The following is a 19,937-nucleotide window of genomic DNA, read 5'->3' on the forward strand; positions in this document are numbered from 1 at the left end:
ACACATAACAAGTAGCATTGTCCTGCATCTTCCCAAGCTCTTTGCCCTCACTGTAAAGAAGCATATTCTGCAGCCCAGACTGCAATGCTTCCCAGACTTGCAGATGAACAAGAAGGTTTCACCTATGATTCCCTCAACTGAGCTCTGGCTGAGGGATGGGAAGCAGCAGGCCAGGATGACACTGGGCAAGAAATTCCATTTGCAGAAAGATCTGGTCTTGTTCCTGCTCAAATACTGCTGCATTCAACAAAATGAACACAGCACTTTCATTCCTTACCACCCAAGCCCAGCTTCCCTTGGCACCCACAGCAGGAGATACACAGAACCATAAGGAAGACAGAGGACCTGAACAGAAACAGGTAGGAAATCAGTAGAGGTAGCTGTGAGTGAACACATTATTGCAATATCCAGTTTGTGACTGTTAACAGGTGAGGAGTCCCCAGGCATGATAAAGTAACAACACATAGGCTGTCAGGCACTGTGCATCTGTGCAGTGTGACTGTTCCCGTCTTATCCCCTTTGCCAGGATGGTCCGTGTACTGCACAATCAGCCACTGAGACCATCCAAGTGCTGAAGAACATTCACTTCCGCAGGAGTCCTGTCCAAATGCAAAGTCCCAGCTGGGTGCAGCAAAAAAATGTGTAATAAAAGAGGCTGCTGTACATCTGGATATATTCACCCAGCTGTGCAAGGCTCAGCAACACTGGAAGAGGATGTGGGTGAGCCACTCTGACCTGCAAAAAGTCAGGAAACACAACTCAGTGGAGGACACAGGTTCATCCCAATCCAACATGCCTGCAATCATCTATGCAGATCCCCAGGTTTCATGTTTTCCACCTAGCCTCAGGCACTTCTAGGTACATTAATACTCATATAAAGGAATGAAGCAGTTGAGTCAAATACTGCAGGGATAGGCCTTTCTCAGCCACCAAGAGGAAGACAAGATAGACCCCAGCCAAAAATCCTTGCTGTGACCAGCTCATGAATTTCTGTGAGCTGAACCATGCAGGAAGTTCTGGCAAACCTGTGCAGGGCTAAGAGCCCCATGATGAGTCTGTAGCCAGCAGCACGCTCATTTGACTTCTTTCACACTGATCTGTTACAAATCTCAGTTTCTCCAGAAGTGCAGAATAGCCCCATGACTGCTTCCTCTGGGCTTCAGCAAACAAACAGGGCAGGGGCGGCGCCCACTGGCTGCGAGAGAGTGCTGAGCATCCACTCCATACTCCAGAAAATGAACGCATAGCTGGTTGTGTCAGAAGGCCCTTCCTGGACAACTCCATATACTACTTTAACTTGCCCAGTTTATTAGAGTCTCAGTAACCAGCTGTGGAGACCTCGTTTAATACCTTTACTTGAAGTCTTTGTGGACAGCTGCCTTTTCTCATGTTCTCAGCCTTCCCTTTGGTTCATTGCCTCTGCTATCCCCAGGGCTCTCCATCCAGCACCTGCTCCTGATACGTGCCTCTCTCCACAACATTAAGCCACTGCAGCTGATTACTGATTACACTTTCTTATAGTACCCCATCCAGCCCCAAGCCTTTGAACTGCAGCCTCTTACCAAAATGTGGGCTCCCTCCAGCAGCTCTGTTACTGAACTGCAAGCACAAGATGTACCAGAGGTGCTGGGAGCCCAAACTGATTCTAATTGTTCCCATTTTTCCTGGCCTCCCTCTGCAACTGATCTCTTTGCAGCTCTGGAACAGAAGCTAGCAGTTACTCTGTTTTTCCTGCTCTTTTTTAAAAGTAGTTGGTGGCCAAGAGATGCTCTAAGTGGAGTTTGTAGCACAGGAAAGAGCCTCCTAGTTCTCAATTTCCTGGGGAAGCTGCAGGCGCTGACTGTCCTTCTGTATGTGGTCTCCTCTTACCTTGTCACTTGGGCTGTACATTCTCAACGCTGAGGACCTGATGGCAGCTCTGTACAGGAGCCATTCAAGGAAGCAGAAGAGGACTGCAGTAAGAAGAAGAGACGTTGTTAGGGGAACACCAAGTGGGTTGTCCCTCATGTTGTGGGCTTCTCTTTGGGCATGTCAGTGAGCCAGGCTCTCCCTCAGCCCAGCACTTTCAGTGAACACAGCCTTGATCTCAAGACCACTGAATAAAACCTGTGACCCAGGAGCACTACTTGTGGAAGCCTCCTCTCTCCTGCCACCAGACAGGTCAGCTTCACATGTCCCACAGTTGCTATGTGTGCTGGGGCTATGACACTGGAAGGTTGGAGTCACCCTTGCTCACCTTCTGGATTTCTTGCATTGCCATGCGTATGGAAGAATGAAGGCGAGGAAAAGCCCGCTGGCTGTCTCTCTCCTTGCCTGACTTCTGCTTTTTTCTGCTCTTGTCCAGGCTCTGTTGCTCTTGGTAATTCTTCGTCCTCCTGAACCACAGGGGTCTGAGAATTGTAGTTGCTTCTGCCTGCAGAGTGGACTTGCCAGTGGGAGGTCCTGGAGGACAGGGCTGCTCCTCGGGAAGGCTCTCCTCTGTGCTCGTGGAGTGCGTCAGTGTGAGGCACTCCAGGTCTTCGTAATCCAGACTCTCACTGCTTTTCTGAGAGAAAGAAGAGTGGATTCAGCAGTGGCTTGCAGATGTTCCACATAGCCCAAGCAGCACAGCTCTGATGAAAACCCATCTGTGAACAGCTGTAATCAGCACAAGGCAGGAGGATATCATCCATCCACCAGGTCCTGCTTCAAATACTCCAGGACTCCTCAGCACCCAGCTGCTTACATTTACTGGAGTATGCAGAAGAGACCAAGCTGCTTGGCTAGAACTGGATACCTCTAGCAGGATCCCAGAGCAGAGACAGTGCTGCAGTGACTTTCTTAGCTCAGTGCACAATCCATGCCCCTTTTCCTGCTGGAGATCCTCACCGCTCACCTGCCCACAGGGAACAGTCAGTATCTCCATGAAGGGCTGGATGCCCACAGTCTGGTGATACCGAACCAGTTCAGTGAGTGAGGTATGGGCCCGGTCTTCCCCCAGGATCACATAGCGTGCATTGGGCTGCATCTCTATCATGTAGTGTCTGCAGCGGCCTTCACCCCTGGCGAGACAGACAGACAGAAATAGTCATGGCATGGGGCCACAATCTCTAAGACCCAGTCATCACTTTCTGCCTTTGTCTTAAGAGCCTAGGTATGACCAGAAGCTACAGTAACAAATACTGCAAAGATGCAGGAGATGCTCTATGCAGGAGTGTCATGCGCTGTGCTAACAGTTGCTGGAGAAGCAGCAATTTACCCAAAGTCAGTGATGGGCAGCAGAACCCAGGCAGCTGGATCCAAACCCCACCAGAATGTACTGGTTCCCATGCTCACTGCCTGCATTATAACTCCACGCTACCCTTGCCTGAGGCTGTACTACCATCATGACCTTGCAGCACATTCTGATTGCTTTTCTCAGGCCCTCCTCTAGTCTCCTGTTCTCCAGTCAATGTTTCTTCTAACCTGGTCTTCCCTCTCACCCATATAAGACACCCTAAGCAGAAAATGCACCCTGCATGCTTAGGAGCAGCAGCAGTGCACCCACAGTTTCTTGCAAAAGAGACTGCAAGCCTCCTGTCTGCTACTCCAGACTGAGGCACCCACAACAGGAGATGCTGAGCATCGTGCTAAGCAGATTCTTCTACACAGAATGCTAATTCCTCTATCTGTGAGTAGCTCAGTTTAGGACCTTCATATTCCTCCTCTGCAAAGTTCATTACCTGTATGTCAGGGTGTAGCCTGGTCGGCTCTGGCTGATCCGAACAAGGAAGCAACCCAAAGGCTTGTCAATCAGCAAGTTTTCAGCTTCCCTGGAAGTAGGAAAGAATTTTTCAGCAGGTAGTGTGCAGCTGCCTCCGTGCAGAGATTCCCAGTCTATCTTATCTGCTACCATGGTAGCGCTCCTCCTCCACAGGGAGGCCAGCATCTGCCCAAGTGTACCCAGACTCAGGTTTGCTGGTGCAAGGATACACCAGCACGTTCAGGAGGCACAACATTATCAGACAAAGCCTTTCCAAGCAGTGCTGCTCCAAACTTGCTCCAGCAGCCTGCTGAGTGCAATAGCAACAACTACTTTCTAGCACAGAGCACATAACAAAGCATCAATGAGATGAGGAGGTTAGGCACATGGGCATTTCTGAGGTTCAAGGGCTGATGGAAGAAATCAATGGTTAGTGGTGCCCAGCACAAGGTAAACTCAGTGCCTTGGAAAAATACCAAGTGGGATTACAGCACTGGCTCTCTACTTCCTGCTGGAAAGAAGTCTTCTCCCTCTCTGCCCAAAGGACAAAGCACTACTTTGTGCTTGCTGTGTGCCTTGCTCTAGGTTAAAGGTGACTGTAAATCACCAATGCAATTTGAGATTGCTCAGATTGCTCTGTTACATGTTACACTACTGCACAGAGACTTAAATCCAGCACCAGGAAGCATCAGTTAAAAAGAATTTGAAATCTCAGTGTTTTGGGGAAGGATTTGCAGGCAAAGAACCTGCTATATCTTCCACTGTGAAGTACTTCTTCATATAGCTGAACTCTGACAATTTAGTCTCCCATGTGCTAATTGCTTTCATGCATTCTTGAATCTGGAGACAAAAGCAGTTATACAGGCGAGGGCCTTGTTAATTATCTATTAAAAAAAGGCAGATACTAAAGAGTTGTCAGCTACTGTCAGTGTCCTTTACTAAGCTAACATGCTATGCGATGTCTCTGAATAATGTTCACATTGACAGGCCAACAAAATCCAGCAATTTGTGATCTAATAAAGCTGCAAGTCTCCTTTGGTCTTAAGAGAAAAAAGTTACAAACAGGAAAAAGATGACAAGAGTGCTCAAATGACAGGCACATTTGGCACCAGCACCACCACAAAAGTCTCCCTAAATAAGGAACACCAGCAGTTAGTAAGAATGCAACACCACAGATGAATTTGCACCCACAGAAAACTAGCTAGAAACTCTGACATCTACCTGGCTAGCCCCACAGCCTTGCTCCTATCTCATTATTGCTGTAATCATCATTTTTCTGATTGTCACACTGCTTGGAAAGAAGTAGTGCTTGGCTCAGCCAAGACAGTAAAACGTGAATTCTACTCAGTAGCAGAATTTCAGGCATTTAAATAAGGGTTTTCTCCAAAACACTTGAGAATTTGCAGTCATCTCTTCTCCTCCTCCAAGAAGGTAAGACTACATGGATGTGTCTCTCAGCCTAAAGGTATGTAAAATTTCACCTACACTGCACTTTCCTTAGATGACCAAAAGTATCATCAAAATGCCTTTTATTTCCATGCACAGGAGCTCTGGTGATCTTGTCACCAGGTATTCACTAAACTCCCACTTAACACTTTTAAAAATAAGGAGTACTAAATTCTGTAGTCTTCTGTAATTTAACCTAAACTGAGAGATGTGAGGACAGCTATAACGAGTTAGACCAAAAGTCCATCTTCATTCAATATCGTGTCTATGCAAATAGTCTAGAACACAGCAAATGTGTATGTATTTCCTCAGGTACTTTCCCAGACTCCCTTTCCTGCACACAATCAGTGTTTAGGAACTCACAATTTATTTTCTATGAGTTCCCACAGTCTTTCCTTGGAGCCACGTAAATTTTCATCAGTTGCATCCTTTCACAAGGAGCTTCACGCTTCCTCTTAATGGTCTGAAGCTCACAGTCCAAAAGTGAAAGGTTTTGCGTGTCGTTCCCATTCCTTAAGAAGTAAATCCATGGGAATCCAACCTACACATTCTTCCTAAGGAAAGAGCAGCTTCTACCTGCCTGCCACAGCACAAGCTGTGGCCAGAGTGTCCAGCATACTCACCTCCGGCTGATCATCCCATGCAGCCAGCTTGGAAAGGCCCCATCATCCTGCATGACTTTCTGGGCTTGCGTCTCTCTGAACCAGCGGAGAGTTGCTCCTCTCTTGAGTTGTTTCATTTTTGCCTCTTCTCCTGTCTGTTCCTCTGTCCCCAGAACAGGGCGAGGCCCAGAAGGGTGCAGGAAGTTATCAAAAGGAGTGAACTAAAAATGAGGAGAGGGGGAAAGCAGTAATGAAAGCAAGTTCAGAGGTAGGGGCTCCGTGAAGGGATCACTGTGGTAGATCCTATTCTTAAGTGCCTTAAGACAAGATGAGTCACAAATTACAAGACACTGCTTTCAATTTCTCAAAGGTCATAGAACCAGAGAACGGTAGGGGTTGTGAAGGGACCTCTGGAGATCATCTGTTCCACCCCCCCACAGAAGTAGGTTCCCTAGAGTACATTGCACAGAAAAGCGTGCAGGTAGGTACTGGATATCTCTAAAGGAGGAGATTCCACAACCTCTCTGGGTGGCATGTCAGTGCTTTTGTCACCCTCACAGTAAAGAGGATTTTTCTCATGTTTGTATGGAACTTTCTGTGTTCCAGTTTGTGCCCATTATCTTTTGCTTTGTCACCAGGCACTGCTGAAAAGAGCCTGGCGCCAACCACTTGACTCGTGCCCTTACTCCTGTCCTGACCACACTTTTTAACTAATGACACTAGAAAAGGACTCTAACTTCTGATAATTAGCAAGACAACATTCTCCTAGTAGAACAGGTGCGTGCAGAAAGTGGAAGGAGCAGCGAACCAGCACACCTGGATAAGAGACCCCCAAGCAGAGCCAGTAATACCTCTGTTAGCTTGCTGCGTGGCCGTGGCACAGGTGGCTGTGATAGCATATCAGGTGCAGTCTGAGGACGGGGAGAAGGGAGAGGGCGTCTTTTCCGTGGCACAGGAACTGGGAGGGAGACTCTCTCTGCAAAATAGGAAAGAAGTAGATGAAACCTACGATCCAAGATCTGTTAGATCCATCCTCCCAGGTATGCTGTCACCCTTGGAGGAGTGGCAAGATTTTGTCTCTTCAGCACCGACAACAGAAATGTTAGGAAGAGAGGGAATCAAGAACACAAGTTTGTGAAGCTCAGTCCTTTCCCATCTCTCCTCATCCAAGGAGCCTGGGAAGGGGCAAAAAGAGGCCAAGAGCCTCATAATCACTGTCAGCTCCCACTCTGCATGCCACTAGGAAGCCTACATCCAGGCATACAGCCATGATCAAAGTTCTCCTTGTACAGGGTGGAAGGGAAGGACACAGCTTGGCATTCCTCCCAGCACAGCTATGCAAACGACCCTCACCATGCAGTTCCAGCTCCCCAGAAAGTCTCACTTTCAAAAGGCAGAAACATCAGTACCTTTCTGCCCACAAGAGCCAAAGACAGGCCATCATCACCTGGAGCTTACAACACCTCAAAGTGGCCATGCAGGTGGCAGTGGGAGGGGGAAGAAACTCACTCCGGGCCTCTGCTTCCATTGCCAGTTGTCGACATCTTTCTCTCTCTGCCTCCTCCTGTCGCCGCTGTGCTTGAGCTCTCAGCTCAGCCACCAGATTCAGATAGCTCTTCCTGCAACGGAATCCCCTGAAAACTGTTCAAAGAAAAGCTGTGGTTAGGAAAAAAAATAGTGATAATCATGCTTCTGCCACTCCCTGGCGGAAGCACACTTGGTAGTATTCCTTCATCAAGCACAAGGCCCTCAACACTTGAAGCACAGTAACAAAGAGCATTGTAGCCTCTCTGCTGTAAGTAAGCACTCAAAACCATGTGAGAACTGTCTTCTAATCTCTTAAGCAGCCACATCACAGACTAAAAAAAAAAAAAAAAAAAAAGTTACAAATCTAAGCTCTCATCTCTAATGCCAAAGCACAAGAAGCCTAAAAACGGTCACACAGAAGAGCCACTGTTAACCATCTATTTGCTTGGTACCCTTCAAGCACTGCTCAGTAAAAGCAAAGCTCTTCTGTTCAGGAAACAGGATTTCCTTGGTGTCAGTTCATGAGATTCATCACAAGAGTTAGAGACACTCCATTATACTGCCTACTTTACCAAGTACTAAAGCACACAAATTGAAAGAAGCACCCTTCTTATTCCCCTATGGACACTACCCACCCATCTTCCCTAGAGACAAGAACAGGCAACAGCACGTGACAGTCATGCTGGATCAGTGACTGGGCAAAAATGTCTCCTTGCCCTGATATGGGACCAGAGTTGAAGGAGTCTCCTGCTCCAGTGCTCACCTTTCTGTATGACAACTGCTGCTCTTTCCAGATGCTCCACATATTTTGCCAGCTGATCCTGGTGCCAGTATTTAAAGAAAAGTCGTGACTTTCTGTGAGGTTGGAAAGAGAGAAAAGCACAGGAAAATACTGTTTGTTTAAACTAGTATCCAGTCATCCTTTGGACAGCCTACAGCCATGAAGTTCTCCCTGAAGGCAACCAGGTAACAGTTTACAGGTATAAAGTCTCTGCAGGTCAGAACTGCACTCTGAGCAAGAATAATTCACACCTACCCACATATCCAGCCTGTCAGGTCTGTACTTTGCAGTATCTCCAAGCAGCTGAAAGAGAGGGAAAGAAAGTGAAATAAGTCATTTTCCACACAGAGTGAATGCTAGGTGGCCAGTGGTTTGGGGTGTATAAAAGGGAAGAAAAATGCCTCAATGTTTCTGCACTGCATTCTCCACTCCCTGCCATTTGAATGAACTCAGTAACTGGCTGTCAATCTGTAGAGCTCCCTGGGGTACAGCTAGGAGAAGATTCCATTCAGGTACATCAACAGGGGGTCCCAGAAATAGGTTCTGTTCTGTTCCCTCAGAGGCAGTTCTGCAGAACTATTCTTCCTCATTCCATTTCCATGTAATTTTGAAGTACAGAAGTTACAGGCTCAGCAAGGCAAGACTTCCTAGAGAAAGTCTATTTTTTAATTTCGGTTTCATTTTGCAAGCTTTGGCGATAGAACTTGGGTCACTTAGGAAGATTCCACACAATACTCCAGCTCTGTCAAGCAGCCTCTTCATTCTGCCTGCAAACCTAAGCTGTGAAACTGTAGTGACACTTTTGCTAGTGTCCTGCACAGCAAAACAGAAATACAGCCAACTTCTGCTATGCTACATTCAAGATAACAAGGAACTACATTCAAGATAACTTTTTCCTCAATTGCATTCTATGATTTTCGTATCTGAAAACACACTTTGCTGCCTGCCTCCCTACCATCATCTCCATCTTGTTATGAGATTCCTTCTGAACCTCACTTGGGTTTGCAGTTCTTAGCAATTCAGTATCATCAGTAACTTCAAGGCATCTGTGTGAGGGCTGGAGGGGTTGCTGCCAGGGAAGAACTTTCCCAGAAGAACATTCAAATCATTTTCTTAAAACACACACAAAAATATCAGTTGCCTGTCTTACATGCTTCATTGTCACCATCACAATTAACGGTGGCAGGAAGAAGGGAGTAGGACAGTGAAGGACAGGAGGTGTGGAGTGCTGCCCTATGCACAGGAATTGAAAACCTAACAGGATAAGTCTGCACAACTGGAGGGACACTTACATTTGTAGGAACAGTCAGACTCTGGAAGAGCTGCGGGTATGTTGTGCCAATACACATATAAAAATTCTTGGGCCAGATGTAATGTTTTTAGCCTGGGAGATACCCAGTGCTGGCTGCTTCGACAGCATTGCCTTCATATTCTTCCCTTGTGAGACAATCAGAAAACAGTCTAGACAGGCAACTGGCAACTGTGCTGAGTCTTGTCATATTAAGTTCAAGTGACACCCCTGGCCAATACTGGAACTCCCTGCTTTGAGTCCACTAGCCAGTCCTAGTTCTACAGCACTTTAACATTGAACTGAATTGCTACAGAGTAATTGAAGTATTTCATTTGAATATTGAAATATTTCTATTGAAATATTTCATTCATCATTGTACCAAACTTTTAAACATTAACTGTTTTTGTCTAGGAATTTGTGTTCCCTGTCACCACAAAAATGCATCCCCACTTTGTTGCTTCTAGTCAGTTTGCTATACTCTCCTGAGAACAGGAGTCTCTGTAGAACAAACTGGATAACACATAACAAAGGAAGGGTTCCTACCTTCCCTTAGTCAAGGAAACATCTGGTTTAACCAGAAGAATTCCATATCTGTGAAAAACAAATGAATTCAGCAAGATAAGAGCCACATCCTTGTCGAGCTGAGCTGATCCATGTCACCCCCACAGCAAACAACAACAAATCAGTCTTTCCCACGAGGGTTCCCACAGCAAACAACCCCATGGTCTCAGATCTGCAAACTTTACAGAAGCAGTTTCACTCCCTGCCCATTTCTGTTTACCAGTGTTGTTTCCCTAACAATATCTAACTAGGAACATTCAGAGGTTTTAACATACCTTTCAGCAAATTCCTCAAACGACGGTCTCCAAGAGAAACCATCTCTTCGGATCCGGATAGTCTCCAGCAGTCCATTGTACCGGAGCTGGAGCAGCACCACAAAGACAGGATTAGAGAAACAAACATACACAGGCCAGAACAGTCATTAGGACGAGTTTGTCCCTCTGCTGCCCAAACCTCTCTGGGAAAAAAAAAAAAGTTTATTTCTGAAAATGTTTCCTTGACTAAACACTGAATTTACCACATCCTGAAACTCTGGTGATTAACCACCCTCAGTTGAAAGCTGGAAACCATAAAATCCAAATAACTTTGCCTGCCAGCCATGGGCACTACTTTGCTCCTGTCCTTCTGATCCTGTGCAAAGAAGTATTCTGAAGCGCAGATCCACTTCCCTCTTCATCCTATCCTTTCTTTTATATCAAGCAGGCCACCAAGCTTTCTGAACTTATTCAATCATTTTCAACATTCTTTAAGGGCCTGGATATCAGACCTGACACAATATCCTGAGGCAGTTGTATCAGCACACATCAGCTCCTATCAAAGCATTCCCATCTTGGCTCCTGTTCAGAGCTGCCCTGGAGAGGTACTGTCTGCACCAGTCCCCATGTAGGAGATGCAAAGATGAATGCTAGAACCTGACAAGCAGCCGTCATTACATTCACGAATATGAAATGGGAGAGAACTAAGACTGTAAAACCTGGACATAGCAATCTGTGTCACAAAAAAACCTCAAATGCCCAGATCCTTTACATGCATAGAAGGTGTGCCCACTCTTCCTCCTGCAAGGGAAGAGTCAGACCAGCAAGCTTCCAATGATCTTCATTAGTTTTCAGTAGGGTCTGTCTTTCCCCACCTTAAATCCATTCCTTCCCTGCCTTAGATCCACTTCCTACTGAGACCTGGCAGAAGTACCTGCAAAGAAAACTGCTTTTCCTTACCTGCTGCAGCAAAATCTGGCTGTCCACAACACCTGGCTGCTTCTGGCTGTTGGGCTTTATACAGCGCACAAAATGTGGGTTGGCAGAATACATCCTCTCCATGAGCACCATCAGGGAATGCTGGTTAGAGCAGAGAAAGATCAATAGCCCAGCAAACCAAAGCACTGCCAGACTTGCAAGTGCAATACCCTGCAGCTGAGAACTGCCTTTCTTCCCATGCCACTAACTCAGGCTACTGTAACAGCAACAGTTCAGACTACAACAACAGCCAGGTCACTATTACAAGCTGTGCTTGGCACCCAGAAAAAAAACCCTTTCTATATGCTGGATACTTTAACCATGCTTAGTGACCGGCAAGCTCTCAAGTCAATGTTGTGGCATACATCTTAAGGGGCAATGCAGGGCATCAATACTTTACCCGGAACTGAGCTCCAGCAGACTGCTTTCGTGTGCTGTTGAACTTGTCTGCTCCTGGTACGACCTGAAACCAAGCCCAAACAAAAGCATCACCTCTAGAAGGAGTGCTTGATTGCTATTCAGAGATCTCTGCCAGAAAGCAGATGAAGAGAGAACAGATTTCAGGGGTGGGAAGGTAAAAGAAATACTGCTGGCTGCTCCTATTATCAGACAATTGCTGCCTGCTCTTGTTTTCCACCATTTTTCAAACTAGTAAACATCAGGTACCTATGTCATAATTTATCAACTGCCACATGGGCCTCAAGTGTGATACCTTGGTTTTCACATGAGGCATCAGCGTCCCCGTTCTGGAGATAGTGGCTAGAAGAACAGAGACAAGAGTTAATTTCATATCTTTGCTCACAGTCAACCATTCCAAAGCATTCAAACCTCCCTTCAAGCATAGATTTCCCCACGCATACTAAATAACAGACACTACTTTAGGTTTCAGCATTTGGAAATATAAGGAAAGACCTAAAGACTGAGAGAAGAAAATGCAAATATATTAAGCATTCAATCCAGGTAACATTATTTTCTGTCAAGGAAAAGACAAGGCAACTGGATTATTGGGCGACCTTAAGTGAACTTCAAAATAAAGATCATCTAGAGCAGGCACCTAACGGTGCAGAAAAAAGTACAGGTAGAAAGTGGAAAGCTCATGAACCAACAATCAGTGTGGGAGATTATACAGAGCAAAGTAACTCAAAATTAATTCAGTGATAAGATGAAACATTTAGGGAAGTTGAATTTTCTGAAGGATAACATGGCAGTCGGGCATACTCTTGATGCAGCGGCATCGTGTTAATCCAAGAATGACTGAAACGGGAACGGACCGCTGCAGGTCGTATTGTCCAAGCCCTCTGCTCCGCAGTGCCACCTAGAGCCGGTGGATCAGAACTACACAACCGGAGCACAGGAATGCACGGAGCAGATTATCTCTGACGTTTATCAACTTTCAGAGCGAGCAACTTCAGATACTGGACTGAGTATCTTCAGTTACAGCAGGGAGGTGGAAACAGAGAAATATACTCATGAAAGGCAGCCATCTCCAGCACGTGAAAGATGCGGAGCTGTTGGAGTAGTCCAGAGGAGGGCCACAAAGATGCTCACAGTGCTTGAGCACTTCTATGCAGAAAGGCTGGTGGAGCTGGAGGTGTTCAGCCTGGTAAGGAGAAGGCTCCAGGGAGACCTCATTGCAGCCTTCCAGTACTTGAAGGGAGCATATAAACAGGAGGAGGACTGATTTGTTTACATGTTCTTAATACCGATAGGGCAAGGGGTTAATGGTTTTAAACTAAAAGAGAGGACATTTAAGTTAGATGTAAGGAGAAAATTCTTTACTCAGAGGGCAGTGAGGCCCTGGCACTGCTGCCCAGAGAGCTGTGGTGCCCCATCCCTGGAGCTGCTCAAGGCCGGGTTGGATGGGGCCCTGGGCAGCCTGAGCTGGTGGGGGCAACCAGCCCATGGCAGGGGGATGGAACTGTGTGGGCTTAGAGGTCTCTTCCAACTTAAGTCATTCACTGATTCTATGAAACATGAGCAGAAGAACTGCAAAACACAGTGCAGAATAGATATGGAATTCATCAGTTACTTGTAAATCCCAGAAAGTGGCTTGGACTTAACAAGAACATAAAATTGAAAGTGCCTGAAGGAGCGCTGCAAAGCTGGTGAGGCTCTAGAGGGCAAGGTGTGTGTGGGGTGGCTGGGGGCCCTCAGTGTGCTGGGCCCAGAGCAGAGGAGCTGAGGGGAGGCCTCATGGTGGCTGCAGCTCCTCACAGGGAGCGGAGGGCAGCGCTGAGCTCTGCTCTCTGTGACAGCGACAGGGCCCGAGGGAACGGCATGGAGCTGTGCCACAGGGGAGGGCTGGGGGGTTAAGGAAGGGCTCTGCCCAGAGGGCGGTGGGCATGGAACAGGCTGCCCAGGGCAGTGGGCACAGCCCTGAGCTGCAGGAGCTCAAGGGACATTTGGACAACACTTTGTGGCAAAATGCAGAAATCAAACAAAACCTGGAGCAGTAGAGCAGGCTCTACTGTAATTACTGTATGTCAAGATGGTTAGGCTTGTGGTCAGAACTATGCATATGCAGTGTTTTCCCAGTTCCACAAGAGGAACACCTCTGAAGGATATTCCTGCTACCATGTGCATGTACCATGGGGAACAGAACAGCTCAGGCAGCTCTGTATATCCCAGCGGCCCCACTCCAGGCTGCAGACTTCCCAGATGCCGTCAAGTTGGACAAACTTTTTAAATTTTTGTAAACAAGCCTTATCTCCACCCTTAACTTTTGCCATGGAGAGCCCCAGTTCATGTGGGATGCCCAGTCACAACAGAGGGACTTGCCTGTGAACAGCAGACTGAGCAAGGGGGTGACACTGTTGATGAAGAGCCCACGGATGTTGGCAGGCAACGTGTCTCTGTTCTTCTCCAGAAAGCCACCAGCAGTGTACTGTACCTAGGAGAATAGGCAGAAAATCATAAAGTGCTCACAGGCTTGCTGTGAAAGCCATCTCCACAGCCTGCCAGCAACAACTTTAAATCTGAATGTACAGTGTCTTGAAGGTGGATTCTGTAAACTAAAAGTGTTTGGAGTAAAATTGTAACTGCAGTATTCTAGATCTCAATAGATAAAGGCAAAGCCATCAGACTCCCTTCTGGGGCTGTGGATACAGGACTTTTATTTTATAAAGGACTATTTTAAGATCAGTGCTCCAACAGGCTGCTGATGAGCGTGACAGATTCTTCTAATACCACGTGCTTCCCAGAGGAAGTCCCACTTTCTTCAGAGGTCCTTTTCCTACGCCTTCTAAAGAGCTCCCAGGAAGTCCTAGGAGGCAGCTCCCAGGGAACGCAACATTTCTGTTATATAATTGTCAGAACATACATTTCTTAACTTCAAAGCCTTATTTATCAAGCAACACATTTCCCCTCTCCTACAAACATTACAACAACATTCTTTCAGCAAACAGTACATACTTTCCCAGCATAGTGAATGATGCTGAAGCCCAAAACACGTCCTCGGCCTGGCTGGAAGTGTAAATTTCCTTTAAAACTGCTGTTCAGTTTATCCACAAAAGTCTTATCAGTTGCCTGCAAGAAAGCAGATTTCATAATCAAATTATAAGGCTGCAAAAGAGACATGATCAGAGCACATGGAAGCAAAGCAAAGTATTGGAAGTGGCCTTGGCTGTGCAACAGCTCCCCACTGTACCCTCTGACACGCCACAGGGATCCCAGTATAATCATCTGTCCGTGATCTGTCTGTCCTGCCTCATCAGTCACATGGGGACTTCTCTGTTCATCCTGATCTTTATAGTCACGCATCAACATAACAGTTTTCTTTGCAGCATACAGATTTATTGCTACTTCCCCCATATCATTCTCTCTGCCCCGTATCCCATACCTGCGGAAATGCACTCTGTTCATCCAGAAGAGACAGCAGCCCAAGTGGCTTGGCCAGGAGCAGATTCTGTACGGAAAGGAGAAACATTACACATATCCAAAGCAGAACAGGGTATCCACTCTCACTTGAACCACCCAGGTGCATCTCCTCCCAGTGATGGAAAGAGCAACACTCCTCCCTTGGCTGAATGGAGCAGCTCTCTTCTGTCAACTCTCTCTCACTCACCAGCACAGGTTCATTATTGCTGTACGTGATAGTCTCCCAAGGCAGCTCTTCTGCCCTATAGGCATCCTGCTCCATCTGGAAAATGTGCTGAGACAGAGAAAACAGAGGTTGAAGCCCCCAGCAAACTTGGTTAGACAGCTTTGAAAAATCTCTCTGACCCTAAGCTGAGGGCACAGGCAAGACTCCCTCACAGCATCACTCAAAATGAAACTGCTGTTCTGCACGCTTCGCCATAGCTTGTGACTAGCTGCTGCTGGTGCACAGAGCAGGAACACTTCTCAGAGAATAAGTGTCCCTACTCTGCCAACTCTGGTCATTGCTTAACCCTTCTACTTTCACCGCACCAGTGGCTCTTTTGCCATGGCAGTGAAGGTCGCTGCTTTTTACGTTGCTTTCGCCCTCACCATTTCTGTCCTTCCAGGCAACAGATCTGTTTTCCACCAAGCTCTCCTTCATAGACTAGGTAGATCAGTCTCTACTTTCCCTGCCACACAAGGTGAGATAATCCACAACAGACTTACATGGTTGAAGAAGTGCTGAAGCTGCTCATTGGCCAAATTTATGCAGAGCTGTTCAAAACGATTCACTGCAAAGTTTTCAAATCCAAAAATATCCAAAATGCCTAAAAGAGGGGAAATGAGCACAACAGAACCTGCAGACCTCAGAACACAACTAAATCTCCCATCACACTGCTGTTATGGCACATGAACCCCTGGCCAAGTAGCTAGTGACACCCCTCCCATAACTTCTCTTGGAAGATCAACTCAGAGAAGACCCACTCCAATCTCCAGCTCCTCTGCAGAGCCAGAGTGTCCCAGGACTTCACCCTCATATCTGATTCAGACCAACTAATTGCCAGCACTTTCTGCTACCCTGCAGATTTCATGCAGCTCACCAGCATCTCCAGCATGATCATGTCCTGTATGCACCCCCTGTGGCAACTCAAATTGTGCCTTTCCTTTGTCATGGCTGAGGGGCACACATTTGAGGACAGACAAAGGAGTAATGCAGGCAGAACTCACCTATCTCCCTCAGCTCTACTTCAGGATCCACATTCTCAGCCAGCAGCTCATTGATCTTGCAAACGATCCAGCCAAATACTCGGCCATATGCCACCTTTGCAATGGAGTCCCGAGCATCTGCACAGAGAGAACAAGTGATGCACTGGAGGGCACTGAGGAAGGCAGAGATCATAGCACAGAAGTTGTCTCAATATATTCACCTCTAGCAATAGTGTCTTGGGTTCTGTGAAACTAGTTTAAAAAACAGCATGAGGTATGTGTCTGATCATCCCTGCTCTCCACAAGCTGCAGCTGCCCATTGGTCGAGAGCTCACACAGAGCTCTTCCATTCAAAAGTTTTCACATCTTTCTACAAGACCAAACATGGCATACGAGGGCATTTGTGAGACTATCTAAAATGGAAACAAAACCTAACTTCCAAAGAAGTCCCTCCACTTTTCAGAATATCCAGACTTGCTTTCTTCTCTGCCAGTTAGCTGAGTACGGCCCTGCTAAACAACCCAGAAGCTCCGGCTTGTTCTTAGAAAATTAAATGGTTCTGCTGCAAACACTTGAGCTTCTTTCTAGCCCAACAACTAACACCAAAGTAAAACAGAGTGTGCAAGAGGACGATGCTATTGATGAAAAACTTGCTGATGGCGTAAGAAAAAGGAGACCAAATCAACATGTACCTACTGATGGGAGATGTTTACATTATTGTCAAGATATAAGCATGAGAAGATACTCGAGAAGCAGAACTAAATAATTCTGTTTGCAGTTTTTCCTTCACTTGTTTTAAGCAATAATCTGAAGTGCTGGCATTTCACTTGGCATTTTTTACTGAAAAGGAAAATAATACCTTGCACTCATTACTTTAACACACTTCCCTTTCATTTAACTCTTTCCCTGATATTGTGCTCTCTTACTGATTCTCTCTGTTGTGTATCCAACTACTTGCTAAAGCTCTGCACACTGCCAGCAGTGTCCAGTAGTAGCCTTCCTCTCTTTTGTACAAACACCTACATTTCTCTTCTAGTCTGGATTTGAGGGAGAAAGCAATGATAATTCCTTGGTCTCTCATTTAATCTCTGCAGTCTCTTGGAGGTCAAACAAAACCAGCATTCATGATCCCAGCTGTTTGTAAGAGATCAAACAGATAAGCTTGCCTCTGTGCAAGCAGAAGAAGGAAGTGGCACAGACAGACATTCTTGTTCCTAAGAAGTTGCACATGTGTAGGGGCACTCATCAAACAACTCCAGGTCAGTCTTTCAAGCCAGCACATCTGCAATTCATTATGTTTCCTACCTTCTGCTTGCTGCTGGGTGTGAAAACGCTGAATCTGCTCTCCTCGGGTCACTGACATTGTGCAAACGAGGCATTTCAATAATTCATCCTCCTGGACTCCAAACTGACCCTGGGAAAGGGAAAACAGATGAGGAGGCAATAACGAACCCTTACTATATATGTGAGGATTGCATCTGTATCTGTGCAACATCCAGTGCAATGGGGATGCATCTTGCAGAACCAGTCAGATGCATGCTCTGAGATGTGCATTATCCCATGCAGTGTGCAAGATCATTTTCTGAATACCTTCCATTTGGATCCCCCAGTGGTGCCACCTGTTACCTTGCTTGGGAGCCACATCAAACCCCACTGAATGATTTAATGACTTATGGAATAGCACCACACCAATGTGACTGTGCACAGACATCAGTCACACGAACCCACAAGAAACAGGAAACAAAGGGAACTCAGATGTAGCTGAACTCCCCAGTAATTACTTTAACAGGAATTCCTCCTTCTTTAGGCAAAAAACAAGGAGCAGATTTTAAAAAACAAAGACAAAAAGAAGTTGGCTGCTGAACAGATGTATGTGGTTACTTCAGGTATGCTGTAGGAGGGGCACAGGCGAAGAGATGAAACACAAAACCAGAGGTGCTGGGATTTCAGACAGATCAAAATAAAAAGACACAGAAAAAGCAAAAATATGCCACGTTTTCCTGTACTGTGCTGTTAGTAAAGTAGTATAACGTATCCATCCCATACAGCAGAGATCAGATAGTCCTAGGGAATATATGCTTTTTAATCTGATGTGGATTTCATGCAAAAAATAGCAGAAAGTTTTATTCAGGATTATCAACAAAAGTGACTGCAGTTAAGGTGCCATCCTTGGACAGGATTTGTATAGACACACAAAACTAGTGTTCAGATACCACAAATCTGAATTCCTCCAAGGTATCACACTCAGTGACACATAGCATTTAATTTTAAAATGTTTGCATTCTATGAAGTCAGCAAGGCATGTGTAATATCTCCAGATGCAAGACATTGGTTCTAGCTAAACGTGAAAGAGAACCTGGGAATTGTTCCTTGGGGTGCCAACAGCAGTGAACACAAGGGCAATCAGAGAGACACACTGGAAAACCATGACTCACCGCTGCAGCCTTCAGCCATCCCCGTGAGCCTTCACTCACTTTTAGAGACCCATCACTCTCCTGAGGCTCAAAGGTCACATTGCCCAGTGACAATACACCAGCCAGGATTGCCTGCATGTCCACTTGTTCCTAAAACACACGTGAGAGGTGACTGAAAATCTTCTAGTATGTCACATACAAAACATGGAGACTCCAGAAGGTGAAAAGGTGAAGGAAAGGCACAGGCAGCCTGTGGGAAAAGGCTCTACACACAAAGCATAACAAATTCAAGTGGTTTGGAAGCAAGATGGAAAATTCAGATAAAAACAGAGCAATCCCAGAACTGACCTGCTCTTGGAAGCCCACCATGTCAAGGGCATTGCACACCTCTTGGTATTTCTGCTTCCAGCGCTGAGCTACATCCTCTGTACCAAACCATTTGCTTATGTACCTGAAAAAGTGTATACCCCATGCAAAATCATTACACAGTCAGTGCAGCAGGTCAGTTCTACTCCCAATGAACAAAGCAGATCAGCCACAGTTGAGATGTGAAAGAGAAAAAAATCTTTTCCAAGGTAATGCAACATAGAAGAGACCCAGATCTACCAGCTTTCATGATGATTTGTAAGATCTCTCCATATATGTCCATTCAGATCCCACTTCAGCTTCCGTTCATTTATTTACCCGTACCAGGCTACAGTCCCATTGGCAGAATTGTAGGCTCCATTATGCTGTTTTCCTCTCTGCCCCCCAACATGAAGACTAAATTAAGGTCTGACTTTGAAGTACCTGTAGAGCGAAGGATCCAACAACCCATACATCTCCTTTTCCTCTGAAGATAGTCCAGCGAACATGTAGTAGAAGATATGGAAATTCCTCTCGCCAGTATCTTGTTGCACTACCCGTGACTTCTCTAACAGATACTCACTCAGCTTTGCACCTCGCACTGCACACAAGAAGGTGACAGGGTATGTTTTGCACAAGGAGACATGAAGCTGACTGAGCTGCCCCACATCTCTGCACTAGTGATAGAAGCATGGAGTTGCCTACAAGTCTTGCACACAACATCCTCTAGGCTGCTGAACACCCTGGAAATGGGCTCCTCCATGCTTCCCATGTTCTCAAAGATGTCTGCTCACCCCTTTAATCGCAACAAAGTCATCAGACACCAGTGACCACTGCTGATATCTTCCCTGCATCATCACCCCAGTATCCTTCCCATTCTCCCACACAATTCAAACCCAGGTCTCATCTCAAAGCTCTGGTGGCTGCAGGATTTTCTTCACATGCACACGCTT

The 19,937-nt window shown here is 46.2% G+C and overlaps 1 protein-coding gene across 1 annotated transcript in view; it reads right to left on the reverse strand.

The window, feature by feature from the left end:
- The window catches only part of LOC110389691 (unconventional myosin-IXb-like), a 26,573-nt gene continuing 6,636 nt past the window's right edge, over positions 1 to 19,937 (reverse strand). The window contains exons 6-30 of the mRNA XM_021380537.1: positions 19,429 to 19,585; positions 18,988 to 19,090; positions 18,661 to 18,789; positions 17,531 to 17,639; positions 16,247 to 16,363; positions 15,746 to 15,846; positions 15,225 to 15,311; positions 15,000 to 15,065; positions 14,573 to 14,686; positions 13,940 to 14,051; positions 11,874 to 11,920; positions 11,562 to 11,624; positions 11,144 to 11,263; positions 10,205 to 10,290; positions 9,912 to 9,959; positions 8,333 to 8,380; positions 8,060 to 8,151; positions 7,279 to 7,410; positions 6,621 to 6,745; positions 5,791 to 5,990; positions 3,702 to 3,791; positions 2,876 to 3,041; positions 2,237 to 2,545; positions 1,870 to 1,952; positions 1 to 735 (exon numbers count right to left, since the gene is read on the reverse strand). Of these exons, the coding sequence (XP_021236212.1) occupies positions 1,893 to 1,952; positions 2,237 to 2,545; positions 2,876 to 3,041; positions 3,702 to 3,791; positions 5,791 to 5,990; positions 6,621 to 6,745; positions 7,279 to 7,410; positions 8,060 to 8,151; positions 8,333 to 8,380; positions 9,912 to 9,959; positions 10,205 to 10,290; positions 11,144 to 11,263; positions 11,562 to 11,624; positions 11,874 to 11,920; positions 13,940 to 14,051; positions 14,573 to 14,686; positions 15,000 to 15,065; positions 15,225 to 15,311; positions 15,746 to 15,846; positions 16,247 to 16,363; positions 17,531 to 17,639; positions 18,661 to 18,789; positions 18,988 to 19,090; positions 19,429 to 19,585 (2,681 nt within the window). The 3' untranslated portion in view covers positions 1 to 735; positions 1,870 to 1,892. The remainder of the gene's footprint in view (positions 736 to 1,869; positions 1,953 to 2,236; positions 2,546 to 2,875; positions 3,042 to 3,701; positions 3,792 to 5,790; positions 5,991 to 6,620; positions 6,746 to 7,278; positions 7,411 to 8,059; positions 8,152 to 8,332; positions 8,381 to 9,911; positions 9,960 to 10,204; positions 10,291 to 11,143; positions 11,264 to 11,561; positions 11,625 to 11,873; positions 11,921 to 13,939; positions 14,052 to 14,572; positions 14,687 to 14,999; positions 15,066 to 15,224; positions 15,312 to 15,745; positions 15,847 to 16,246; positions 16,364 to 17,530; positions 17,640 to 18,660; positions 18,790 to 18,987; positions 19,091 to 19,428; positions 19,586 to 19,937) is intronic.

This window comes from Numida meleagris, chromosome Z, assembly GCF_002078875.1.
Source record: "Numida meleagris isolate 19003 breed g44 Domestic line chromosome Z, NumMel1.0, whole genome shotgun sequence".
NCBI lineage: Eukaryota > Metazoa > Chordata > Aves > Galliformes > Numididae > Numida > Numida meleagris.